Here is a 27074-nt window from a genome sequence, read left to right on the forward strand (position 1 = left end):
AGAATTCTATTTATAATGACATCAAAAAGAATAAATTCAACAACAGCAGTATAAGGCATGAGCAATGAAACCAACAAAACATCAAAGAAACGAATTAAAGGAGAACTAAATAAATAGGAAGACATCCATGTTCATGGATTGGAAGACAATATTGTTAAGGTGGCTGTCGTAATCAAATTTATCTACAGATTCAATGCAGTCCTTATCATAATCTCAACTACTTTTTTGGGCAGATATTAGCAAGCTGACCCTAAAGTTCACATGGAAATGCAAAGGACACAGAGTAGCCAAAAACTATCTTGAAAAGGAAGAACAAAGTTGGAGGGACTTACCCTTCCCTTCCCAATTTCAAAACTTAGAACAAAGCTATAATAAGACTGTGTGGTACTGACATGGGTATAAACATATAGATTAAGGGAATAGAATTGAGAATCCAGAAATAATAACGACCCCAAATACACTTACGGTTAGTGAATTTTTGACAAGGGTACTAAACAGCTAAGTGGGGAAAGAATAGAAAGAGGAGTCTTTTCAACAAATGGTGCTGTGACAATTGGATATTTGCATGCAGAAGAATGAAGTTAGACAACTAACTCACACCACACACAAAAGTAACTTAAAATGGATCAAATACCTAAATGTTAGAAATAAAGCTATAAAACTCTCAGGAGGAAACATCAATGTATATCTTTATGATCTTAGATTAGGCAATAGTTTCTTAGATATAAAACCAAAACGAAAACAACCAGAGAAAATTTAGATAAATTGGACTCAGTCAAAATGAAAAACTTCTGTGCTTCAAAGGACACCATAAAGAAAATGAAAAGACAGCTTACAGGATGGGAGAAAATATTTGTAGATTATGTATTTGCAAATCCAGAATATATATACGGAACTCTTAAAATGCAATAATAAAAAGACAATTTGTAAATGGATGATGGATTTGAATAGACATTTCTCCAAAGAAAATATACAAATGGCCAATAAGCACATGAAAAAATGCTCAACATCATTAGTTACAGGGAAATGGAAATCAAAATCACAACGAGATACCACTTCACAACAACGAGGATGGGTATAATAAACAACCAAAAAGACAGTAACAGGTCAGGCGTGGTGGCTCATGCCTGTAATCCCAGCACTTTGGGAGGTCGAGGCCAGCAGATTGCTTGAGCTCAGGAGTTTGAGACCAGCTTGGGCAACATGGTGAAACCCTGTCTCTACCAAAAAAAAAATTACAAAAATTAGCCAGTCATGGTGGTGTGTGCCTGTAGTCCTAGCTACTCGGGAAGCTAAGGTGGGAGGATCGCATGAGCCCGGGAGACGGAGGTTGGTGAGCCCAGGATCATGCCACTGCACTCCAGCCTGGGCAGAAGAGTGAGACCCTGTCTAAAAAAATAAAAAAATACATATATATCAATAACAAGTGTAGGCAAGGATGTGCAGAAATTGGAACCCTCATATGTTGTTGGTAGGAATATAAAATAGTATAGCTGTATTGAAAATGGTTTAGCAATCCTTCAAAAAATTAAACCTACGGTTACCATATGATCCAGCAATTCCACTCCACTCCTGACCTGTTACTGTCTTCTTGGTTGTTTATTATACCCATCCTCATGGCTGTGAAGTGGTATCTCATTGCGATTTTGATTTGCATTTCCCTATGACTAATGATGTTGAGCATTTTTTCATGTGCTTGCTGGCCATTTGTATATTTTCTTTGGAGAAATGTCTATTCAAATCCATCATCCATTTACAAATTGTCTTTCTATTATTGCATTTTAAGAGTTCTGGAATTCCACTCCACTTCTTGATAACTCTATAAATTAAGTTGTTCTGATAAAGCATAATTGCAAAAAATGTTGTCATTAAGGAACATATTTATGTATTTTGTTTTTAAAAAGAAACAAAACAAGTTTGATAATCAATCTTAGAGACTGCCTGAAATTTCATCAGTGCAGAGAGTTAACAAGACCAACATTTCTCTTGTTATATTCTGAAGATAAATATAGTTTATCACTTCTGATGAACTGATATACATCCTTTTCATTAACCTGATTATAGGCCTTTTTCACTCAGATTTATTATATGAAACAGTTATTGTTCTGAAATTGAGGGAAGAATCCTAAGTATTTCCATACAGACGTTTCACGTTTGTTCTCTTGTTTTTTTTCCCAGGTACTACCTTTCCCAAGCCAGGTGGTGTACAACAGAGTAGGCAAGTGTGGGAGCCGTACTGTGGTCTTGCTTCTGAGAATCTTGTCGGAGAAGCACGGATTTAATTTGGTCACATCAGACATTCACAACAAAACCAGGCTTACTAAAAATGAACAAGTAAGTTGACTTTGCACATTGTTAAATTGTGTTTTGCTTCAGCTCATTTGCGTAACTAGTGAGTGCCTTACAGGTCATCCTTCAGACTCCTGATGAGTAAATACCAGAGTTTTGATTTCATGCTGTATTTTTGCCAGAATGTGGAAGGAAATTTAAGTTAAGGGTTCCATAAGAACTCTATAAACCAGGGAATTTCCATGAAGGGATACTTCCATTAGGACTGATGAAGGACTGTATGTACTTGCCCTTGCCTAGTTAGCTAAAATTAGCAATATATACATCTCAAAGAGTCATACCACCGAGCTATAAATAATGCTGACATCTTCACCATCAAAATGAGAAGATTTTATTTTAATATTCTTCCCTCTTCATTTTCTCACCAATGTCCAGGATCTTTATGGTTGTATTGGTTGATGAGGGACATGAGCTTCCTGCTATGGGAAACTCAGAGGATCTTAGGCTTTGAGAGCAGCATTTGGAATGTTCAGTGGTAGAAAAAGAATGACCCCACTTCACAGGAGCAGTTTTGCCCTAGTGTAGCTGAGCTGTACAAGTGGACGTGCTGATGGTAAGGATGGGAGTGCTGTCCTCTACCAAGAAGCTATGAAGGTTTACTTTGCAAACCTGTATAGAGGTAAGGGCAACAGTCTCTGTGGGGGTGCTTTGCTAATGTAGAAAAGTCAGATAGAGTGTTCTCATGGTCATTTTACAGAGTTGGGTTTGTCATCCTGGTCTCAGAAACTGGCTTCTGTCCCCTTACATACGTAGGATGAGCAGCCACCCAATGAGTGGTACCTGCATGTTGGGAAGAAACAAGGAACATGGCTCACTATCAGGTTGAGATCATCATTATAAAAATTTCCTCATGCCTGTAATCCCAGCACTTTGGGAGCCCGAGGATCGAGATCAAGGCCAGGATCGAGACTATCCTGGCCAACATGGTGAAACCGCGTCTCTACTAAAAATACAAAAAAATTAGCTGGGCATGGTGGCACGTGCCTGTAGTCCCAGCTATTCGGGAGGCTGAGGCAGGAGAATCACTTGAACCCGGGAGGCAGAGGTTGCAGTGAGTCAAGATTGCACCACTGCACTCCAGCCTGGAGACAGAGCGAGACTTTGTCTCAATAAATAAATAAAAAATAAATAAGTAAATAAAAAAAATAAAAAAAAAAATTTCCATCCATGTCCATTTTCTTTGGACATAATCTCCAGCTTTGAGACATTCAGAACCTCACAAACAGAGGGAATCTCATTCTTAATTTACCAATTGTGTATTTCCATTTTATCTTGGGGGAAAGTAGAACTGTTTTAAGACAGTAACATAGCCAACCATACTTGTTCTAAAGCCACTATGTTTTGTGTCTTTTATAATACAGAGATCAAATTGCCCACTCCTTTGCAAACTTCCATTAAAAAATCACTCAGTATCAAGTTTAAATAGCCATTACCAGCACGAATAGTTAAAGAGTCATTACCAATCAGCAAACAATATTTTAAGGTTATACCTTGTAGGTTCCATATTAGGGTCTCCATAGAAAAGAATGATCTTTGGTGGCATTTAAGGATATTGCATTTTATGTATAAGATTGTATAGTAGGGGCAGGTTCTCTTTGATTACCTTACTTGATCGAAGAGCTAATGTGATTAGGCTGGTGATGCCTTTTTAACTGCCTGAAAGAAAGGAATTATAAATAAATACATTATTGCAATTTTATTATAATTATTAAATTTGGTGTTCTTTTGAATCTAACTCTTATGGCCTGCTTATCTATAGGATTACACTTAAATATAATATCATCATACTCAGTTCCCAGATGCCTCATAAAACACAGTTGCTAGATTTTAGTTCCCACTGCAGGAGAGACAACAAACTACCCGCAGAGAGCAGGACAAAAGTAACTCAAGGATTAGACATTGGGATGTTCAGGAATTGTTAGAAGAAAGAACACAAAGTACAGTATTTAAATGTGCCTTGGGATTTTATAGAGATCAACCTAGTTTGTTTCCTATGAGGAGCAAACATGAAAAAGTAAAATACACTTGTAGCTATGAATGGAATAATTTAGAATAAAAATTAACAGCAATTTACTAACAATGTGTAGATTGTTAGATCCAGAAAGGGTTAAAGACGAAGTCATCCTTCTCTTCTAAAATATAGGCTAACTCTCATCTGTTTGGAATGGTTGGCTTGTCTGGAAGCCAGAGAAGAGACTAGACAGTCTTTTAAGATTCTTTCCAGCCCTGTGATTCTGTGATATATTTGTACAACTTCTAGCATAATCTGTGTATTGTGTAGTTGAAACATTTCTGATTCCTGTGGTCAAAGTGACCTAGAATATATTTCATTACTTCATTATTCCAGATTTCTATTAAATTGTAAGACAGTTTTAAAAACGCATGGCAAAGGTAAAGATAAGGTAGAAAAAACAAATATATAATTTTAATGTGAAAACAAACATAATAACAGTAACTATTACCTCTCCGCAGCCATCTGGCTCTGGCATGCAGAGAGAGAAGCCAGGAAATAAAAGGACAAGAAACCCAGTTTGAAGTTCAACAACATTTAGAGAAACACTTTTTTTGTCCTTGTATTGCTTTTATTAAAGTTTCAACGTGCATAAACAGAAAAAATATTATTTTAATATATATTCAAGAAATAATTTGTGGTATGAATAGCTCCTTTTTTATTAGAGGAATGAAGGGGGAAATGGTTTAGAAGACTAGTGGAAATTGTAGTCAGTTGTTCTCACCTATAAATGGTAGAATTCTGAAAATTTGTTCCCATAGAATCATTGTCCTCTAGAGTTAATAACAATTCCACTTCAGGTGCAGTATGACTTAAACAGGCTCTTGTGGGCTGGCCTGGGACTTTATCCACCGTGTAGAGAATTTCTTTTATGAGAAAATGTGCTCCAAGTTTCAAACTACTGACTTACAAATGAACTTTGGAATATTATCCATTTCTAAGACCAGATTATCTATTCATTCATACAAAAAGGCACCTCTCTGGGCCACAGTCAAATTCACACATGCATTGCTCTCTGGAGGGTAGTTGTGATCATACACACACACACACACACACACACACACACACACACACAGCTAAATTTTTTAAATCTATTAAATGGAACAAGACACTGAAGGGATTATTAAAAAGGAAACGGAGTGTGAAGACACCAAATGTTAGAATGCCTATAAAAATCCCACTACATCTGTCCTTATAGAAATAGAAATACCTTTAAAGTTCATATTTTGGGAAATATCGCCTCAACAGCAGAGCATGGGCAATGGCTGCTGGGCAAGTGTTGGACTTTCTCACAGCTCATCATGCAAACCTGTGATGACATCATTGCATTTATGCTCTAAAACTAGATTTCAGGTCTTAAGCTGGCTTAAATTATCTCTTGAAAAATGGAGATTATATACAGCTTTGAAAAATAGGGAATTTTTTTCCCCAGAAGACATGGCATGTGATTGCCAAAAAAACACATAACCGTCTTTGGTTAAGACGTGACACCATCTTTCTGAGCATTGCTCTAAATACAAGAAAGGTCAGAGTGCTGCAGGTGTATTACAACTATGAGAATCCATAATTACTTTCATTCTCTTTAAAGAAAAGCAAAAGTTACCAGCATATTGAGAAGGCACATAATTTTACTATTTCTATTTCTGTTGAAACTGAGGATTACGTGTTGGATACAGCACCTACAACATGCATTGTTTTTCTTCATTGTTTCATTGAACTTTTTGGACCTAAAAATATACTACTGAGTGGGTATGATTCCCTGTTTTATGGGTGAGACACCTAAGACAATCAGATTGTAACTTTCCAAATACATTGTAATGACTATCAGTGGCTCTTGGCCTTGAACCTAGGCCTTCCTTAGTCCAAAAGCCATTCTCATCATGCAGTGTTTATCTCCTCTGGCTGGACAGCAGAATCTCAGCAGAGCCTTTTAAAACCTAGAGTTGCAGTGGCCCTTCTCCTGGAGATTCTGGGGTAGAGCCCAGAAAACTTTTTCTTTAATGAAGTGTCACAAGAGATTTTATGATGCAGCCAGGGTTAAGAAGCTCTGTCGAAATCATCATACCAGCATTGCCCTAGGTATGTTCCTGAGAATCCTAGTCCTCTAAGACATTGAAAGAAAAAAAATATTATGGTTCAATAAATTTGGTAAACGTTGCGTGCCTTGTCCCGAATGAATCAATTCACAATGATTATTCGCATTTTGAAGACTTCGAAAATTAAAAACAAAACTGCAAACAAACTGTTTGCCTGGATTTCACCTAGCGTTTTTGCAGTCTTCATTGTTCAGGGGAGTCTTAATGAGTGTTTGTGACTCATTTGCATTCTGCAGAACTCCAGTTCATTGTCTGTGAAATACTAGGCAAGTCCACATCCTCCCACCAGTTGTAACAGTAAAGGCTACTATATCACTATAAACGTAACATCTGTTCTGACCCTCCAACAGCTATTCAAATTATTAAAACCTTGAAGAGTTATATAAAGGGTGGAGGAGAGAGAGATCCTATGCCCATGTGCCCTAGATAGCTTTAGCTTCTTTATCAAAACACTATTTCCTTACAATATTTTAAACTTCCCTCTCCTGCTGCTCTTGCCTCCTGCAAGTTTCAAGTCTGAATGGTGGCTAGAAAGCAGTGAGACTTAGGGGAAAAAACCCAACTCACCTAAAAAAATCATGTTAAGTTTGTAAAAGTCTGCAGGCTACAGGGATCCCTAAGGCATGGTTAATCGGGCCTCTGTTTAATCAAGAAGGTGGGCCAGGCATGGTGGCTCACGCCTGTAATCCCAGCACTTTGGGAGGCCGAGGCGGCTGGATCACCTGAGGTCAGGAGTTCGAGACCAGCCTGGCCAACATGGTGAAACCCTGTCTCTACTAAATACACAAAAATTAGACGGGCGTGGTGGTGCATGCGTGTAATCCCAGCTACTCAGGAGGCTGAGGGAAGAGAATCACTTGAACCCAGGAGGCAGAGGTTGCAGTGAGCCGAGGTTGCACGACTGCACTCCAGCCTGGGCGACAGAGCAAGACTCCATCTCAAAAAAAAAAAAAAAAAAAAAGGCGGGTGTGGTGGCTCATACCTGTAATCTCAGCACTTTGGGAGGCGAAGGCGGGCGGATCACGAGGTCAGGAGATCGAGACCATCCTGGCTAACATGGTGAAACCCTGTCTCTACTAAACAAAATACAAAAAATTAGCCGGGCATGGTGGCGGGTGCCTGTAGTCCCAGCTACTTGGGAGGCTGAGGCAGGAGAATGGCCTGAACCTGGGAGGCAGAGCTTGCAGTGAGCCGAGATTGCGCCACTGCACTCTAGCCTGGGTGACAGAGTGAGACTCCATCTCAAAAAAAAAAAAAAAAAAAAAAAAAAAGTGCACTCATTCATTTTTACAGCAGATTTCTCTGTTTTTTGTTCATTCACTTTGATGAATATTTATTGAGAACCTAGTATTAATGTGCGTATTAAACCCCAGACAGCCCACTAGATATTAGTGCACCCTATTTCTAATCCTCGAGGCAACATTGTTAGGAAAGCATTATTGCCCCATGTTAGAAGGAGGAATAAGTATGTACAGGAATCTGATTAAAATATAGTGTAAATTAAGAATAATGTGGAAGAATAAGACTTGAAAGCAAACGGGGGTCAAATCCCGAACTTTAAATGCTGGGCTTCAGAGTTGGAACTTTCTTCTGTAGACAGTGGGAAGCTATTCCATTTATGCCTGAGGTAGCAATTTTTTTAAATTTTTGCAATCAGACCTTGGCAATGACCTTGAGCAGTAGGATGTAAATAACTCCCACATGCTTAGCGTTCCAATAATGGAACACTAGGCATACATGGGTTAATAAAAAATTGTTCTTAATCACGATAGGCACCAAAATCTGCTGGGGAGCGTTCTCACAATATGTGTATTCAGGTCCCACTGCAAAATACAGAGCTAAACTTGTAAAGGCAGAGCCAAAGTCATTTGTATTTTGCAGGGGAAAAACTCCCGAAGAGGTCCTCACGCACAGCCCTAGCAAGGAATGATTTCACAAAAGCCTCTGATTATTAGAAAGTTTTCCTTTTATTGAAGTGAATCCTTTACTACGCTAGGAAAATCCCGCTGTCACCTGAGACTCTCTCAAACCCCTGAAGACTCCATGCGTCCCTGAAGATTTATGAAGTGTTGTCTCCTCATGAGCCTCTCTCTTTATCCCAGGAACCTTTCTCTGGCTTGACATGTTTTGGAAAAGCCTCGCTTAGAATGACCGTCAGAACTTCCCGACTTTATAGGAGTGGGGACAGTGTCCACAGGCATGAGAGTGCTCCAACTGGACCTTAGAGTCAAACCAAAGAGAGGAGCCTGGTCCCTTTCCATGCCACAGGGATTAGTTCACACAGCCCTGCAGACGTCTAGTCTTGGAGCCCTACAGACAGAAACTGAGTCCGCTAATAGAAACTTGGTGGAAAAAAAAAAAAGAAAAACAAGGAAGAAGCAGCAAGGCCTGCAAAAATAAAATAAGTTTTTCCTTTCCTTCCAGTTGCAGCCATGAGATTTTCTCTGTAATTGAGACCCAGGCTCTTTGCGTTGATCATGTCATTGCTCCCCCTGGTGGACTTCTTCTTCATTGCAGGCGTGTGTTGCGCTGACTGCTTCCCGCAGGCCCTCCTGCCTCCTGCTTACAAGGGCTACCCCATACTGTGGGAAGAGGGAAGGGTCACCGGAGCCTCCAGCCATCTTCCCAGGCTCTGAGGTTCAAGGGCCAAGGCTCTTCCTGTGAGCTACTCCTTATTTTGCTTTGATATGTTAAAAACATGTCCTTTCTGTAAAATGCTTTGCAAAATTATAAGACGTCTAGGTGTTCATGAGTGACACAGAATTCACTTATGAACCACGTAGGGTTAGATACCGCCTCTGCTGACAAATATTTGCCAAGAAGTCAGGAGCAAAGTCTGACTGTGTTGGTAGAACTGCAGGTAAAGATTTTCTGCTGCACCATCCCAGCCAGTCAGGTTGAAAGCAAAAGATTAGGAATTACTTACTGATATGCTGTGATCTGATTTTTTTTCTTTTAGATATCTTTCATTACATAGTTATCTTTTTTAGTATTTAAAATTAATTTTCTGTTCTTGTTAGGATATATACTCAGTTTTCCCACCTAGAACTTTTAAAAAGTATTATCTCTGGCATTTTAAAGCTTTTATTTTTGTATTATTTCATAATGCTTTTCCATCTGTTAGAACTTTCTTTCAAATTTTCAGCACATCACAAGAAAAGAAGAAAATTTATATTCCATAAACCTTCTTTGTTCTTCAGACTTTTGTGCTAACCAATCTGTTCCTTCCATTTTGAAAGGTTATGTATAGATCAAATCTCGGTGGGAATGGTGAATAGATTGCAGCCAGTAAATAAAAAACAGGGTTTAGGGTTTGGAAAGACTTGGATTTCAATCCTGGCTTTACCTCTTGTGTGGATAAGGCTTTAAGCAACCAATGCAGCCTTTTGTGCCTCAGTTTCTTAACCTCTACAGTAGGGATAATAATACTTATCCATGGCTGGGCACGGTGGCTCACACCTGTAATCCTAGCACTTTGGCAGGCCAAGGCGGGTGGATCACCTGAGGTCAGGAGTTCAAGACCAGCCTGACCAACATGGTGAAACCCTGTCTCTACTAAAAATACAAAAATCAGCTGGGCGTGGTGGCAGGCGCCTATAATCCCAGCTACTCAGGAGGCTGGGGCAGGAGAATCGCTTGAACCTGGGAGGGGGAGGTTGCAGTGAGCCAAGATTGCGCCACTGCACTCCAGCCTGGGCAGCAGAGTGAGACTTCGTCTCAAAATAATAATAATAATAATAATAATAATAATAATAATAATAATACTTATCCGTGGGGTTCTTGTCCACTGCACTCCAGCCTGTAGCAGAGTGAGACTTTGTCTCAAAATAATAATAATACTACTTATCCGTGGGTTTCTTGTCCACTGCACTCCAGCCTGGGCAGCAGAGACTTTGTCTCAAAATAATAATAATAATAATAATAATAATAATAATAATACTTATTCATGGGGTTCTTGTGAGGATTAAATGACACCATATGTATAAAGAGCACCTTGGTGCACTCAGAAAATGGGAGTCTGTTTGATGGTGTTATGTCCTGGATGTTATAATGGTAAGACTGTTTGCTCCATGTGACACCAGGATAATGAACATATGGGTCTGTCTCAGAAAGGCGAAATTCATAGCCTGAGTACTAGATAATTCTGTCTTCAGTTAACTATACATTTCTTGACTCCAAAAAGGATTTCTAAAGATGATAGCTTCATTTCATAAATATTTGTGGGGTGTATGTTCTGTCCAAGTACCTTGAGTAGGCTTTCTAGGGGATAAAGCCTGCCCCCAACCCTCACAGAATTTACATTTCAGCTCAGACTCGTGCACAAACTCAACTACAATGTAATGTAGAAAGTGCATGTCCTGAAAAATTTTCAGATGCATTGCTATGGAAGGTCATGTTCAAAACCAAGCCCATTTCCCCCCTTATCTGCAGCCAAATTTTTTCCTCCCCCAGCATTGCCCATCTCCATGAATGGATACCATCACATATTCGGTTGTCCTAGCCAGGAATCTGGGAAGGAAGCTCTCTTGGCCACTTGCCCTGCCTCCCTTCCATTGGCAGGTAGTCACCTCCTTAACCCTCCCGGAACCTCCCCTTCTGTCTTACTTACATTGACTTAGTTCAGTGGTTCTCACACTTTTGTGCCTTAGCATCCCTTGGAAGGCTTGGCAAAACACAGACTGCTGGCACCCCTTCCCCCAGAGTTCCTTCTAATTCAGAAAGCCTGGGGTGGATCCTGAGAATTTGCATTTCTAACAAGTCTCAGGTGATGCTGATGCTGCAGGTCTGGGGACCACACTGAAAACCACGACCTCAGTTCATGCCATTGTCATTTGCTGTTGGGATTATTGCCCAGTCTTCCTGGCTGTGCTTCTGTATCTAATCCTTACCCTTCTTCACATTCTCCACCCTGTCCTCAGATCTGGAAAAAAGAATTTTTTCTGGCTGTTGATCACCCACAGAATAAATGTCAGAATTCCTGCTGTGATCTGCAGTGCCCTCCATTACCTGACTCTTACCTGATTCTCTAGTCTCACCTGCTACTTTGCTGATCCCATCTCGGATCACTGAACACCTCTGGCACACTGAACTCTTGCAGTTCCTTGGTGCCATATCATTTTATGTTTTGCCTTTTGTATCTGCTCTTCATTATTTGCAATGCCATGAATCCCTTTCTTTCCTGGCTAACTCCTCTAGGCCCTTCCAGACTACTGAGGGAAACCTCCCTGGGGAAGCATTACCTCTCCATCTGAAAGTAGAGAGAGGTGCTTCACTTATCTACCATCTACCTCATGGTGGTTATCACATGATTGTACCTGCCTCTTAGTCCACCTCACCCACAAGACTCTGACAGCTTCCTAACAGCAAGAACCAAATCCATCATCTCTATAGCCATAACCCTGAGCAACATTGCCTGATACAGAGGGGAGATCAAAGGATGTTGAATGAAAAGGGCTATCCAGAAAGGCTACTTGGAGGGGTAGATATTTTAGCCAGAGGTGAAGAGTGGTTAGTATTTAGACACACAAGGAGTAGCAGAAGAACATTCTAAAAGAGGGAATTTAAACTGGAGCTTGGACTTGGTCAGGCTTTAGTGTGAGGAAGGAACAAGGAGGGCTCTCATTTGGCTGGCCACAGCATGTGTGGTCCTGAGAGCCAGTTGAGGGAAATAGCACAGGTGGAATTCACATGGCTCAACACACCATTGAATTATGGGAGTCCGGGAAAGAGCTGGATCAAAGGTGGGAATATGCCGAGCACCAGTAACCTGAACCAGACTGTCCAGAGATGGATGAGGCTGGATAAAGAGTAAAGATGGGTGAGGATTAAGTGTGTTTGTGGCCATGGTGGAGTTTGAGGGCACCATTAGGACATATTCCACTGTCTTCTTCATGTGTCTCCCCACCCATCTTATTCGTGTTTTTATCTCCAGTGCCTAATAAGTACTCAATGAATGATGAGTGAATTTATGCCATGGAATCAGAATAAAGGCCAGGAGTGGTCCCGCATGAGCCAGGGAGAGGAGAGGTGGCTCGTTGGTGATTTTAGGTGGTGCCATTGTCACCCCCGATGCCTCTCCTGCAAATAAGATTTAGGTGAAGGAAGAGGCAGGCTGCTGGCCATGGGGGGAGGACCAGGCAAGAGACCTCAAGCGATGGCAGCAACGAGTTCAGAATATGACTGCTTGTCGCCGGAAACAAGGAAAGTCTTAGAATTTGTGAAGATCAAACCGGCTGAGAGCTGAAATGTACCCTCTGCCTTCACTGTGCTAATACAATAAACACGAGCATTAGTACCTTGATTCTATGTTTAAAGATACGTCTAGAAAGAGTTATACATTGTCACTGCTAATCCATTTTTTCCTCCTGAAATAGACAGCTTTATGACTATTATGACACTGTTCTCAAAATCTAACTACTACTATTCTTCCATTAAATTTAACACATTGACATGTGTTTAGAGAATATAATTTAATGTGGAATATGTGAAAGAAACGTTTTTCCTTCTGACCTGTTCTTCCAGTTTTCTTGTACAGTACTAGGGGGCTTTCTTGTATGACTCTTCTGTGTGCAGAGAAATATCTGAATAAAATAACCTAGAGATAAAAGCGTTAATGGTCTTTACATTAAACATACACACAGTCAAGAGTTATTTTTCCAAGCAGGCACCCTCAGAGATAAATTACCTATGGTTATGTCTCCAAACCAGTAATTCCATTAGTAAATGCATCAAAAATCAAAATGAACAATGTGACCACGCAGGAAGTTTTACTACCAAAAACAAGCACTTGCAGGTGGTGTGTCGAGGATAAACAGTAGATAAAGAGGCAGGATTCAATTTCCTTTTATACTGAGGCTTGAGGACAGACAGACCATTATTCACTCATACCTGCCACTGACTAACAGAAGCACAGGGTTTATGAACTGCGAGTCATTTACCTTTAAAATTCAATTTCATTCCTTCAATCGTTGTGAGCTTGAATATCTAATTACAAGGTTTATACACTGAGATCCTAGTGTAATAATCTATAAAGCGTGTACTAGTTGGAGTTAATTCATTGAACAAATATTTATCGAGCACTTATATATGTGTCAGCCCCTGTGTTAGACATGAAGGAACAAGGCAGACTCGGGTTTTCTGTCATGTTCGAGACAAACCTGGAGTTCCAGACTCTTATTTTATTGTTCTTGTTGCTACTGCGGTTCACATGTGAATGACTGGTTTTGTTTCCAGTTTTTCAACTTGAACTATTTCATAAAACATGAAATGTTGCACTTCTGACATTAATCCAAAGTAGCAAGCTGCAATGTGCTTTTAAAAAATTCCACAGTGTGTTCGTTTTGATGGGGCCAACCAGAAAAACTAGGGAAAGAGAAGTTCAGAAAGTTAGGGAGTCATAAGAATGCTTGGAATTTCTAACAGATTTTACTAAACATTTTCTGTATCATGACATGTTCCAGAAGGCCATAAAAGTTAGTTTATATGAATATAAACTACTTTTTGCCTTGCTGATAACTGCAAATAAATAATTCAGATGACCACACACCAAAACACCAAGACATTTGGGGGTTTATGTGTTTCCTATAGAATATTTTCCTTATAAATTTCATAGTCAAGGAGCACAAGAATGAAGTAGTACCTCATTTTATTCCATTTTTAAATTCTGCAGCACCTGTTTCAATATTTTTGTATATCCCAATAATATCATTACAGAATAAGATAATGACTAACCTCCTTCCTTGATTTGACTTTAAAGGAAGGGATAGAAGGCATTCTTTTATTTACATTTTAGTACAGCAACACACTGATTTCTCCAGTCGAAATTACTTAATCTGTCACGTTGCTTTCATGGTAACAATCAACTAAATGAGACACAGGACTATCAATTTGGATAGCACTGTTTTATTCGCTAAGGAGCCTTATGTAAAACTTGATAAATGTTGCACTTATACCGCTGGTCCAGTGGGAATAAGTGGGAATAAAAAGAGTCGGATATTGGCCAGGCGCGGAGGCTCACGCTTGTAATCCCAGCACTTTGGGAGGCCGAGGCGGGCGGATCACGAGGTCAAAAGTTCGAGACTACGGTGAAACCCTGTCTCTACTAAAAAATACAAAAAATTAGCCGGGCGTGGTGGCGGGCGCCTGTAGTCCCAGCTACTCAGAGAGGCTGAGGCAGGAGAATGGCGTGAACCTGGGAGGCGGAGCTTGCAGTGAACCGAGATCGAGCTACTGCACTCCAGCCTGGGCGACAGAGCGAGACTCTATCTCAAAAAAAAAAAAAAAAAAAAGAGTGGGATACATAACCTTTAACTTAATATGGCTTGGTAAATTAGATCCTATATATGCTAATTTTGTACTTTTTTTAATAGATGGAACTGATTAAAAATATAAGTACTGCCGAACAACCCTATTTATTCACCCGACATGTTCATTTCCTCAACTTCTCAAGGTAAGACATTTTCCAGTTTAATGGTTCTTTCATTTTCTTCTAATGAACAGTTACTTTAGAAATCTACCTTTATTTACAAGGCAGTGCAATTGCCCTTGAAAAGACATTTTTAATCCGTTTATTTTTGCTACGGAGGGATCAAAATTTGAAATATTTGAACAGAAACTTCATTTCTTCCTAGACTACTGTCTTAAATCTTATAAAAACTTGGAATTATTTTTAATGAGAAGCCATTTGACCTAATAGCTCTTTTTTAAAAAGGAATCAGATTTTGTATTGAAACAAATAAGAAGGCAGGAGATGGGTATTTTAGCATAAATATTTTATTGCACATTTTTGTACAATTTGAACCTGCACAGAACTCTAGAAATAATTTAGTGCTAGAGTAATGAGTATTTTCTAGGATCCAAAGTACCAGCCTCTGTCTGTCTTTTTAATACAATCGTGTGCCACATCACGACATTTTGGTCAATGACAGACCTCATATATACATTAATCCATAAGATTATAATATGGTATTTTTACCATATCTTTTCTATGTTTAGATACACAAATGATTATTATTGTGTCACAGTTGCCTCCAGTATTCAGTATAGTCACATGCTGTCCAGGTTTGTAGCCCAGAAGCAACAGGCTGTACTCTACAGCATAGATACGCAGTAGGCCGTGCCATCGAGGTTTGTGTATGTACTCTATGATGCTTGCACAACCACGAAATCACCTAATGATGCATTTCTCAGAATGTGCCCCTGACATTAAGCAATGCGTGACTGTAAACCATTTGATTTTCTAAGCCTCACATGTTTGATGCTGGGGAGGTATTTAAAATTCTGGTTTTTGTTTCCAGCAGCTGTGGTCTTCTGATAACAATGCAAATCTTCAAATTCAGGTGTTTAGATTCCCTATTTGTTAAATTACTAGCTTCAGGTTCTGAGTGTCCTCTTCCCCAGTCTTTCATTAGCATAGGTTGATTGTCACTGTGCCTCACTCCTTTGCTGATGGCCCTCAGTGTTTTGCTCTCCCTGTGCTGGCTCAAGTCTGCATACACAGCTGCTATCTAATAGCTGACAGATCACTGGATCCAGAGGCAGATCTGCTGGAGACCAGCCTGGGAACCTCCGGGCCTCCCTTGTCAGCCATCTGACGGGCACTTCTGTCATCTTAACATGGGGTTGACAGTTCCTTGCAGGTCCACACGAGAGCACCAAAGGACCCAGGGCAGCAGGCAACATCTGCTAGTTAGTGCTGACCCAGTGGCTCCTGCAGGCGAGGCACCAAGGGAGCTGGGTCTGGAGGAGCTGCTGCTCTGGTCCAGGGTGCCTGACAACCCACCTGGCTGGAAGAAGATTTCAGCCATCCAAGGACTTCCCTGCTATGCAGCAGGTCCTGTGCAAGTTAAGTGCAAAGAATGAGATTCAGTAAAGCAAGTTATTAAGCAGAGAAAAGGAGCTGCTGCCTTATCTTTAAAAGCAAGTGTTCCCTGAAGTTTCCTGGGCCTTCCTGATAACCAGAGTTCCTGGGATGGTAACAGGACTCCTGCAAATTTTCCACAGTAATCCAGGGCCAGGTGCTGGGCAGCTAGGACTGTGTTTTCAACCACATTTATAAAATGGCTTGTTACTGGATTATCCAGGGTGTGTGCCCTGCCTCTTAATTCCAGAAGGCCACATGCATATTATTAGACATGATTAGATAACAAGGCTTATTAGCTCTTTCAGGCATTGTATTTTATGACTTGCAAAGAGAAAAGCGCTGCTTCCCTGATCCTTGCTGTTCTAGCGCGTTTCCTTCTGAGTCACCCCTGACATCCTTAAACCTCATTCATGAACACTTCTTGCTTCATAGGTCAAATCTTTACAACCAAACAGATTGCAATGCAACAAATTTTAAATATTTATCTCTGAACAGTGTAAAACACAAATTAGAAGCCATGGCCAGTATCTTAATTGGGTTGGCAGATCACAGTATGGTGGCCATATTCTGTGATGACCTCTACCAACAAACACGTGTACAGGAGTTTAGTCTTCATTTAATTCTGAAAGGAAAAAAAATGATAAATGCCTTTTAGAAGATACCATGTCTACAGAAAACAGTGCTGGCCTGGCCGTCAGGACCTCTGGTGTCAGAACTGGCCTCCCAACTGGTCATGATTCTCAGCAAGCTGTTCAACCTCTTGGGGGTCTCTGTTTTCTATTTTTCCATCTGTAAAACAAGGACAGTTCTCAGTCATCCCTACCATATAGGGATGCTCTGAACCTGTGAAGGAAAGGCCTTCTGAGAGAAGGATGCTGTATTGGTCCGTTTTCATGCTGCTGATATCCAAGACTGGGAAGAAAAATAGGTTTAATTGGACTTACAGTTCCACGTGGCTGGGGAGGCCTCAGAATCACGGCAGGAGTTGAAAGGCACTTCTTACATGGTGGCGGCAAGAGAAAATGAGGAAGATGCAAAAGCGGAAATCCCTGATAAAACCATCATATCTTGCGAGACTTATTCGCTACCACGAGAACAGTATGGGGGAAACCACCCCATGATTCAAATTATCTCCCATCAGGTCCCTCCCACAATACATGGGAATTACAGATGTACAATTCAAGATGAGATTTGGGTGGGGACACGGAGCCAAAACATATCAGATGCTGTATACATTCAGAGTGGCAGTTAAAAAGGCAATTCTGTAGACGTCTCAGGCTGAGCCCACTGCCCAGCTCCTGACTCGGTTTCTATGGAAACACCTTGAGGACAGGGCTGGGCTCTGCTTCTCCTCCCTCAGTTCTATTTTACTCAATTAAACACATGTCTATGGATTACCTTCTCTCTTCTATACACTACATGAGAACTGGGACTTCTGCAGTCAACATTAAATGTTTTCCTTGCCTTTGGGAGACTCTAAGTTCTTCTTCCATTAAAGTGTGACAGATGTAAGGAGAGGGTGGTCACAGGGCTTCCCCTAGCGGAGGTGGGAAGCAGGAACTTCCCTGTGGGATGAGGACTCTGGGAAGGTGTTTCTTCGGGGAGGTGAGGGATGGGTCAGCTTTAGACAAGTGAAGGGGGAGAGCATTCCCAGCACAGCGACCAGCAGAAGAGCAGGGCCAAGAGGAACTGAAAGGGATGCAGTGCAACCCAGGATGGACACGACTGGACTGGAACAGCAGTCAAGAGTTTTAAGCAGAAATAACAAGCGACTGCCTGACCAGCTTTGCTGCTTTCAATAAAAAGCCAGAACTGACTCCCCAGGAGCAACCTCTTCCTCTCTTCACACCCACATACCAGGGCCTGGGCCCTTAGCTACCAGCCTTCCATAAAAATGAAGAGAATGATCAGTTGAACTTTAATATATGACAAGATTATGATTGTTCCACTCATAGAACATGGGACATTAAAAAATCAGCTTTTCATTGTTTAAGGGAGTAGCTTTATTTAAGGAAAATTTCTCTGTCAATATGCAATTGACAGAGAAAAACAACTAAGCTGGAACTTCTTAAGAGGCCTTTGACATTACTTTTTTTTGAGATGGAGTCTTACTCTGTCGCCCAGGCTGGAGTGCAGCGGTGCAATCTCAGCTCACTGTAACCTCAGTTCAAGCGATTCTCCTGCCTCAGCCTCCCGAGTAGCTGGAATTACAGGCATGCACCACCACACCTGGCTAATTTTTCTATTTTTAGTGGAGACGGGGTTTCACCATGTTGGCCAGGCTGGCCTCAAAACTCATGGCCTCAAGTGATTTGCCCACCTCAGCCTCCCAAGTGCTGGGATTACAGGCGTGAGCCACCATGCAAAGCCAAGGATATTAACATACTTTAAAAAATAACTTTTAGATGTATTTTGACTGATAAGTTATAAAGATAATGAAGCTCATCTTAAGAAACCTACCCTTACAGCTGCTGACAGACCTATTGCTTGTTTCAGGATAATGAGGTTCCCATGAGAAGAACTGACACTGCAACCTAATATTATTGTTGATATTTCCAATCCTCCACACATCGTTAACATGCCGCACGGTACTTGCTGGCAAGCAGACTGTAAGGATGAAAGTCAGGCCTCCCTCCCCACACTTTTTTTGCACACAAATGGTCAGAACTTTTGAAGGGTAAGGCATTATACCATAGCTAATTGCCCTTTCTTTTTTTATTCCATTAAAGATGGCATTTTTACCTTGAAATTTAGACAGTCTTGAGTCATGTACAATGCGATCCCGTGAGCACTTGGTGTTTCTCTAGCTGACCTACTTCGTTTTTTTTTCACCTTCTAGGCTTCTTGTCCTGTTTCTTCTTTTTCCTTTTTTAGAGTTAGAAGGAACCATATCTAGTTTTATTAATCCAGAGATGGGAAGTAATTGGTTCAGACCGATCAGGTGTTTTGCCTCAGGGAAGGTTTCCTGCCCGGGGACTTATGCACAGCGAGCTCTCAGCAGAGATCTCAGGCTTCAGTGGGGATTCCTGACTTGCACACTGGGTTGCTGTTGCACACAGTTGTGGAACTCCCTAGAAATTCAAGCCAGGCAAATGTTTTTCACCTGGACTATCTGGAGAATTGAGTTAAAACTACCTTGGCCTAAAAGGTGCTTCTCTTTGTTAGGATGTTTAGGTAGGATTTTTAATATTTGCATACTATGGTTTCAGGTATTTTTTTTCAGTTTTCAGAGTTAACTTTAAGAAGCAGTTTCTGAAAAAGATCAACTTTCCAACATCAACAGCATCCCTCCAAATCTATCTTAGATCCACACACTAGAAAGCCTTGCGACAGACTACAATTCAAATTTGTCTGTCCCCTGCCCCCAATTTTGTTTGTTTTCTAAGCTTTTATTTTTTGGGGGGGGTATAAATATTTTTGCAATCTACAATGCCCCTCACCCTTCCAAATGTGCTTTTGCAGGGAAACCCTTAAGAAGCTTTGCCTCAGAACCTGATGCTGTCAAAATAGTCCAAATGCATTATGAGAGACACCAATATGCTAAATAATTTCAAACCACCACTTCCTTTATCCTTTTTTCACATCATTCTTCCTTTCTCTGCCATGACCCCCTCACCTTCCTTTGCTTCCATTTCTGTCTTCTCCTGTATCTCAGATGGTGGTTCCGGTGCCAATAGTAACTTGCAAAAACAAACAAACAGTGTGAAAATTAGTCAATCACCAGAAAAGCAGTGGGGTGTGATGTGCAAGGGGGTGCATTTTGGACACCTTTTCTCTTCCCTACAAGTGAAGTCTCAATTACTGATGTGAACAGGTTTTTTGTATCAGCTTTTGTGAACAAACTCTGCCCTCTGATGGCATTATTTAACAAAACAAATCAGACTTTGCTAATTCCACAAGTCAATTTGGTTTTCACATCTTATTTGTAAATGTTGACTTTTTTATTCTTCTTAGCCAAGTGATCCATTTCAATTCTGTGCCCTTCAAATCTCTTATCATTTGACAGACACTGCAAACTCTGAAGAAAGCACCAAAGTAAAAATCGGTATTAGCAGTTAACACCGTCTCTGCCTCCTTAAATACAGCGCAGAAGTTCCATTTACAAGTGCGAGTTTTCTCTGGGTTTTGCCTTTGTGAACCCTGGCTGGACTCGTCTTCCTAAATTGGCACTTTCTTCCTCATGTTTCTGCTTTTCCCTCTATGGGGAGTGGATCTCTGCCGCTGCATGGGCCACCAGCTGTGTTGGCCCATCAGGGATGAGTATAATCTGGACTTTCCCTCATTTCCTGATTATTCCTTACTGTTTATTTCATGCCTTGTCAATTCATCTTCCTCTGTGAGTGGGAGCCCTGACCCAACTACCCACCTCCTTCCCCATTTGTCTCAGCTTCTCACAGCAAATGTTTCCATCTCTCCTGCCTTGGGACAGACCGGAGAGCAGAGCCCAGCTGTCTCTTCTGCTTGTGTTTTGTGATGGATGGTGGGCGGGGGGGAGTCTAGTCCTGGGCAGAGGAGATGGAAGTGCCCACTGCAGGGGGTGTGAGGACAGAAGCCAGACCTCCCCACCATGCTGGCCCCCACTGGACGTTCAGGGACTCTTGTTACTGTGACGGGCTCCAGCAAAGGGCCCTTTAACAGCCAGCTTGGCTGGGCGCAGTGGCTGACACCTGTAATCCCAGCACTTTGGGAGGCCGAGGCAGGCGGATCACTTGAGGTCAGGAGTTCGAGACCAGCCTGGCCAACACGGCGAAACCCCATCTCTACTAAAAATACAAAAATTAGATGGGCATGGTGATGGGCGCCTGTAATCCCAACTACTTGGGAGACTGTGGCAGGAGAATCGCTTGAACCCAGGAGGCAGATGTTGCAGTAAGCCGAGATCACGCCATTGCACTCCAGCCTGGGCAACAAGAGCGAAACTCCGTCTCAAAAATAAACAGCCAGCTCTACCCCTCTCCGCCTCAGCCACTCCTCACTCTGCCCCCAAAAGGTCCTGTTCTTTTCCATGATGGCCTTTCTCTCACTTCAAAGTGTCTTCCTCCCTCACTGACAAGGGTCAAAGCCCTGGGCCTCTGGCCTATGGTACTTTTCACCCTTTAATGTAGATAGTGGCACAAAGATAACCTCTGCTTCCAGGCCAGAGGCTAAAAAGGAGGTAGGCTTTTGGCAGAATGGTGGTTACCAGGGGTGGGGAAAGCAGGAAAAGGGATTTTTTTGTTGAATGGGCAGAGTTTCCATTTGTGAACGTGAAAACGTTTTGGAGACGGGTGATAATGATGACTTCACAACAATGTGAATGTTTTGATACCACTGAATTGTACACTTTAAAATGATGAAAAGGGCAAATATATACATTTTACTAGAATTTCTTAGAAGAACAGGAGATACTTTCAAAAACTGATTCCAATCACAGTAATCTCTACTATAATTGGAGTACAAAACAGTCTTAATTCTCCGGGATAATTCTGGTCTTAAGTATTGATTTAATATGTGCAATAATTATTACCTCAGGAAGAATGCCTTTCAAATTTTGATGAAAATATACCTAAGATTTTTACCCTAGTGCTTTGTGTAGCTGTGACTACACAAAGGTGACTAATAATTTGAAGAGGTGACTAATATTATCGATGGGTTGATTAATTGATTGAGGTAGCAGTGTGGGACCAATGCTGATGAAAATGCTCAGAATGAGGTGTTTGGAAATGCCTCTCAGAGTGAGAAACATGCAGTTATGCTTCCTAGAAAATTATTCCCTGCTGCAGAGCTTCATCTTCTCATCAAAAAAAAATAAGTAAAAATTTAAAAAATACGACACAGTTGCAGAGTCCAAAGGAAGCCCAGAGGAGTGCTTATAGAGTCGGGGAATGGGATCTGTCAACAAATGTCGAAGAAATTGGTAATGCCTGCTATTTTAGGATGACTTAAAAGAGAGCTTCAAAGATGCAGGAGTAATTGTGGTGACTGAAGGACAAAAGGGTGTGTTGTTGAACAAAAAACAAAATATGGCCTGACTCTTCTACTCTCTAGTGTATGCACTACTTAGAAGCTGTGATCAGCCATAGTCACCACAATTTTTTAGCGCTCCATAAAGATCAAATTAGAGCTTTAAATTATAAAATGAAGGGAAATAAGTCTTAAGATAAAAGCCAAAGGAATGTTTGAAAGAAACAACAAAAAGTTAAAAGAATTAAAATTGAAGTTGAAAAGGCTAAGCATTGTAAAAGCATAGGAGACGCAAATCCTTTGTGTCAAATGGTTCAAACAAAAGGAAATGTGCATAAAAGGAAAATGTTAAATATTGGCTGAGTATAAGAAAGACTTTTCAACTGATACAGTGGACTTCACAGGGAGGTTGTGGAATCTTCTCTCAAGGCTTTTAAAAATCACTGTATGGGATGGTAGGGTACAAACCATTCTCAGCCCCAAAATGAAATCATGAGTGAGCAAAAGGTTCAGGTGACCCAGGGACTTTATAAATAGTAGCCAGAAATTCTGACCAGAGTTTTAAATTACTTAGAGGAGAAACTGATGCTGAAAGAAGACGGAATGAGGGTAGGGAAATTGCTTCCCTACTCAGGCACTAGGACATGTGCTATGCTCTGGTCCCTGATGGTAGCATGGTGGTATTCTGGCCTCTTCTGTATAACGGACGTGTCACCCCAGATATTCCCAATTTGGCGGAAGCTGTGTGTACAGAGGGTTGGCAGCCTGCAACCATTATTGCCTTCTGCAAAGGGGAAGATATATACAAGACACCTGTTTGTCATAGTTAGAAACTTCTAGAGAGAGCCTACTATATTATCTGATACTTGACAATACATTCTTAAGCCATCTAAAACTTCCATTTTGGAAAATTATTCTGGAAGTCTTGCATCGGGTTGCAACGTGCAAACAAGAGCAAGTCATCCATGCTCATCAAGACTTCCCAGTCCTTACTTCTCTCGCCATTGATCAAAGATGGCAGTGGTGAGGCTGAGAGCCATCTCCTGATGGGACGCTGTGCATGGATTCACATGATTGGGCATTTCTGCTAACTAGCACTAGCAGTCATTCTTCACATGACCATAAAAGAACAGTTGAGGTTTTTAAAAGCATGAAGCAATTTTGAGGGTCTAATTAGGTGCATATTTGGTATGCAAGCCTTGTCTTCCTAGACCTTGCTTTATTACTTTAGTTGCTGTTTATCATAGATATGAAACCCAATTTAATTTTAAAAGGGGGATAAATCTGGGGTGTGTACCGTAGTTAGCCGGTGGTTGGCACAGCTAACTCCTGGGACTCCAGTTAGTTGTTCATCCAGTTACATGAATGTGTATTTCTGAGAACCAACAAGATTTGCATTGCAAGGCTAATCTCACCCATGAGCAGTGTGTGTGTTCCAATGTGGTAGTATTTAAGGGCTCCAGGGTGTCATTCATATGTCCTGGTGCCTGAAATTCCACCATCTCAGAGTTGTTCCTTTGGATGCTTCTCTCTGAAGATTCTTTTTAAAAATGCAGATAAACCAGGAACAACATTATATGAATTCATACACAGAAAAGGATAGGGGCTTGTTATTACTTTCCTCTGACAACAGAGCCCCATGATATGGGAAGAAACGTTAACAACTGAGAGGCACACACTCAGATGTTCATTTCTTCATTTGGTCATCATTTGTTGAGCACCTACTGTGTGCCACACACTGAGCCAGAGCGTGTCGTTCCTGGCTGCAGGAGGCCCACAGTCTGATGGGAGAGGCACACATTTCCACACAGTGCAAGAGAGAGGGCCCGGGGCACAGAGGAGGGAGGCATGGACCCTGGGTTGGGCATTAATTGCTGAGGGATGTGATGTGACTCCAGGCTGGGTTTTGAAAGGTGAATGGAGTCTGCCAGCTGGAGAGAGGCAGGAGCGGGGTCCTGTCGGTTTGTTTTCTCTTAGTTCTTTCTGACCCCTGTCAGAATGTCCAGGCACGTTCCTCAGAAGGTCACAAGGCCATAGGGCTAGAGAACCCTGCAGGCCCCTCAGGAGGTCACCAGAGCATGACCTCTGCCCAGAGACTGGGGCACTCTCCCTGGACTCCTCAAGGCTACTGCTTTCAAGCAGTTCAAAGAGAAAAAGAAGGAATCATTAAGACAAATCCAGCCAATCTCATCACTTTGCCTCGGGAAGACCTTGTTCTTGGGCCAAGATTTAGTGGATTCATCTAATCCTTTCATGGAAGGAATTAAAATGGAACACCTGGCTATTTGCTTTATTTTTATCTGAAGCCACTTGCCATCACTTGAGGATAATTATGTTGAATTTTGTTTCATTCTTGATATCCCACACAAAATTTCCTCAACTCCGGAAATCACTTTTCCATAATTAAGAGCATAGATTCTAGAGCCAGATTGCCTGGACCCATATCCTAGTTCAGCTACAAGTTATGAACCTTATTCCTGCCTCAGTTTCCCCAAGTGTAAATGAGGATAATTATTTTTTCTACTCCATTGACGTGTTATGGGGCTTCAGCAAGCTGGTTACATGAGGTATTTAGAACAAGGTGAACAGCGAGTGCTCAGTGAAGACTGGCTGTTATTCACTCCCTTACTGCAGAGCACCTGACCCGGAACTGTTTGAATTACAATATAGAGGAAGTGCCATCTCACCCAGCAAGGCAGTCAGAACCTACCAATCAACTGAAACATTCACCGAGGGCCAATTGTGTCCCTGTGGGTTCTGTTCTAGCCATTGGAAATTCTAAATCCAATACAGAGTGGCCCCCATCCTCAAGAAACCTACAGCCTGGTGAGAAAACTAGACACCATCTCTTCCTTAACACGCACAATGGCGTGGTTTGTACCGTGCTATACTATGAAATGTCCTCACAGCCCCTCAACAGGTACCTGGAACAGGTATCATCCTCCCCACTTCCTGCATGATAATAAAATGCCTATCAGGAAACACCGTTTGCTTATTACGTGTCATTGGCAACTTAGCATAGGAGGTCATCTTTCAATAAGTTAACCTAGAGGGGAGGGGAGATGTCGTCTAAGTAGGCTCTGTTTTCCTCCTGCAGTGATGGGTTGTAACGAACTCAATGTTTGTGTTAGGTTTGGAGGAGACCAGCCTGTCTACATCAACATCATTAGAGACCCCGTCAACCGGTTCTTATCCAACTATTTTTTCCGTCGCTTTGGAGACTGGAGAGGGGAACAAAATCACATGATCCGCACCCCCAGCATGAGGCAGGAGGAGCGCTACCTGGTAAGTCCTGTTGCATGCAAAAGGCGGTCTCCCCACTGCCTGAGGAGTGGCCCCTCCACCAGGGAAGGCTCACTCTTCCCTTCCCAGGCCTTCTGCTTGGCGCCTCCGTGGAGCGTGGCGCAGAGAGGGTGCTTCCGCAGGAAGGAGGTCTTGGCGAGAGAAACTGGTTCCGGGTGACCCAGATCCTAATGAACATTTCCTCAAATTATTTTCTGATTTTGCTTTGCTCAGTTGTCTTTAGTGCTAGGTTTTGGGACCCAGAGCGGTTAACAGTCTTTCCTAAGGAGTCCTGACTAGCACTGTAGTGCTTAAGAAGAACAAAGGTGTTGGGGGGTGTCTGTTAGAGGGCGGCAGAGCCCCTTCTCATCCCTCAGCCCATTCAGTTCCCATGACCACTCTGGGAGGGGGAGGTGTTTTCAGATGAGGATCCTGAGATTCTAAAGGTTGTGGGATTTGCCACAGTCACCTCTCAGGTAAGGGCGCAACTGCGACCGACTGTTTCGGGTTTCCTGCCTTCACAGTCTGGGTTCTTTCCACCACAGCGCGATAGAACCCTGTCATTGCACCAGTAATTGTTTGCTTTCTCTGGACTTGTTTTGGGACCCTCAGCTCCATAAGGGATGTTAGTCTCGAGCCCAGTAATTATTTCCGCAGCACAGAGGTTGGTAACAAAAACGGAGGGCGGAGTTGCGCGTCTTTCTTTCAGCACCAGAACGAAAGGTACATTTCCCATCCCTGTGTTGAGAAACATGTACTGAGGAGCTGACAGCCTGGTGCCCAGGAGGCTGAAATCCCGGTCTCTGTGTCTGAGAGAGCCCTTGGGGTTCACCCTGACCCATCCTGGGCTGTTGTCGGGCACAAGCAGGAAAGAAGGAAGTGTTGAGGATCAGTCAGAGGTGTTGTTCCCAAAGCTGGAAGATCGCCCAGAGCTGAGGCCACTGCTGATGCGCCGTCAGCAGCAGCCTTGCCGCTGGAGAAAAGCACCGAATCTCAGGGCCACGGCCAGGACGGCTGCTTCCTCATCTCATTTTAAAAACATAATGGAAGTGGATGTTCAGAGGCTGGGAGCATTTGGGGATGATGTCCCCTCAGTGTCACGTTCATGTTTTCAAATCCATGATTAGAGTAGAGAAAACTGAGATACAGAGAAGTTAAGTGTCTCAGCCAGGGCCAGACGACTACACCAGACCCACGGCTTTCCACTCACCTTCAGTATTTGATCAACTACCTAAGGCTTCAGTGAAATATTTTGATGATTTTATTTTTATTTTTATTTTCTTCCTTTGATGATATATTTTAAAAGTGGCTTTTCCCATTTTTTTTTTAGTTTTTATGGCGAAACCCTAATCTATTTATTTATAGGTTATGAGGCCAGGCGCAGTGGCTCACGCCTGTAATCCCAGCACTTTGGGAGGCCGAGGCAGGTGCATCACTTGAGGCCAGGAGATCGAGACCAGCCTGGCCAACATGGTGAAAACCTGTCTTTATTAAAAATACAAAAATTAGCCGAGCATGGTGGCGCGTGCCT

At 41.9% G+C, this 27074-nt stretch overlaps 1 protein-coding gene and 1 long non-coding RNA gene across 2 annotated transcripts in view; one reads left to right on the forward strand and one right to left on the reverse strand.

The window, feature by feature from the left end:
* Positions 1-27074, forward strand: part of UST (uronyl 2-sulfotransferase) — a 332659-nt gene that overhangs the window by 194631 nt on the left and 110954 nt on the right. Inside the window, exons 3-5 of the mRNA XM_016956447.4 lie at positions 2179-2334; positions 14826-14905; positions 25393-25546. Of these exons, the coding sequence (XP_016811936.1) occupies positions 2179-2334; positions 14826-14905; positions 25393-25546 (390 nt within the window). The remainder of the gene's footprint in view (positions 1-2178; positions 2335-14825; positions 14906-25392; positions 25547-27074) is intronic.
* Positions 13620-25714, reverse strand: LOC107975352 (uncharacterized). The gene is made up of 3 exons (XR_001718825.4): positions 25544-25714; positions 19935-19998; positions 13620-13818 (listed from the first exon to the last, which is right to left on the reverse strand). It is a non-coding gene; the product is annotated as an uncharacterized LOC107975352 (long non-coding RNA).

This window comes from Pan troglodytes, chromosome 5, assembly GCF_028858775.2.
Source record: "Pan troglodytes isolate AG18354 chromosome 5, NHGRI_mPanTro3-v2.0_pri, whole genome shotgun sequence".
Classification (NCBI taxonomy): Eukaryota; Metazoa; Chordata; class Mammalia; order Primates; family Hominidae; genus Pan; species Pan troglodytes.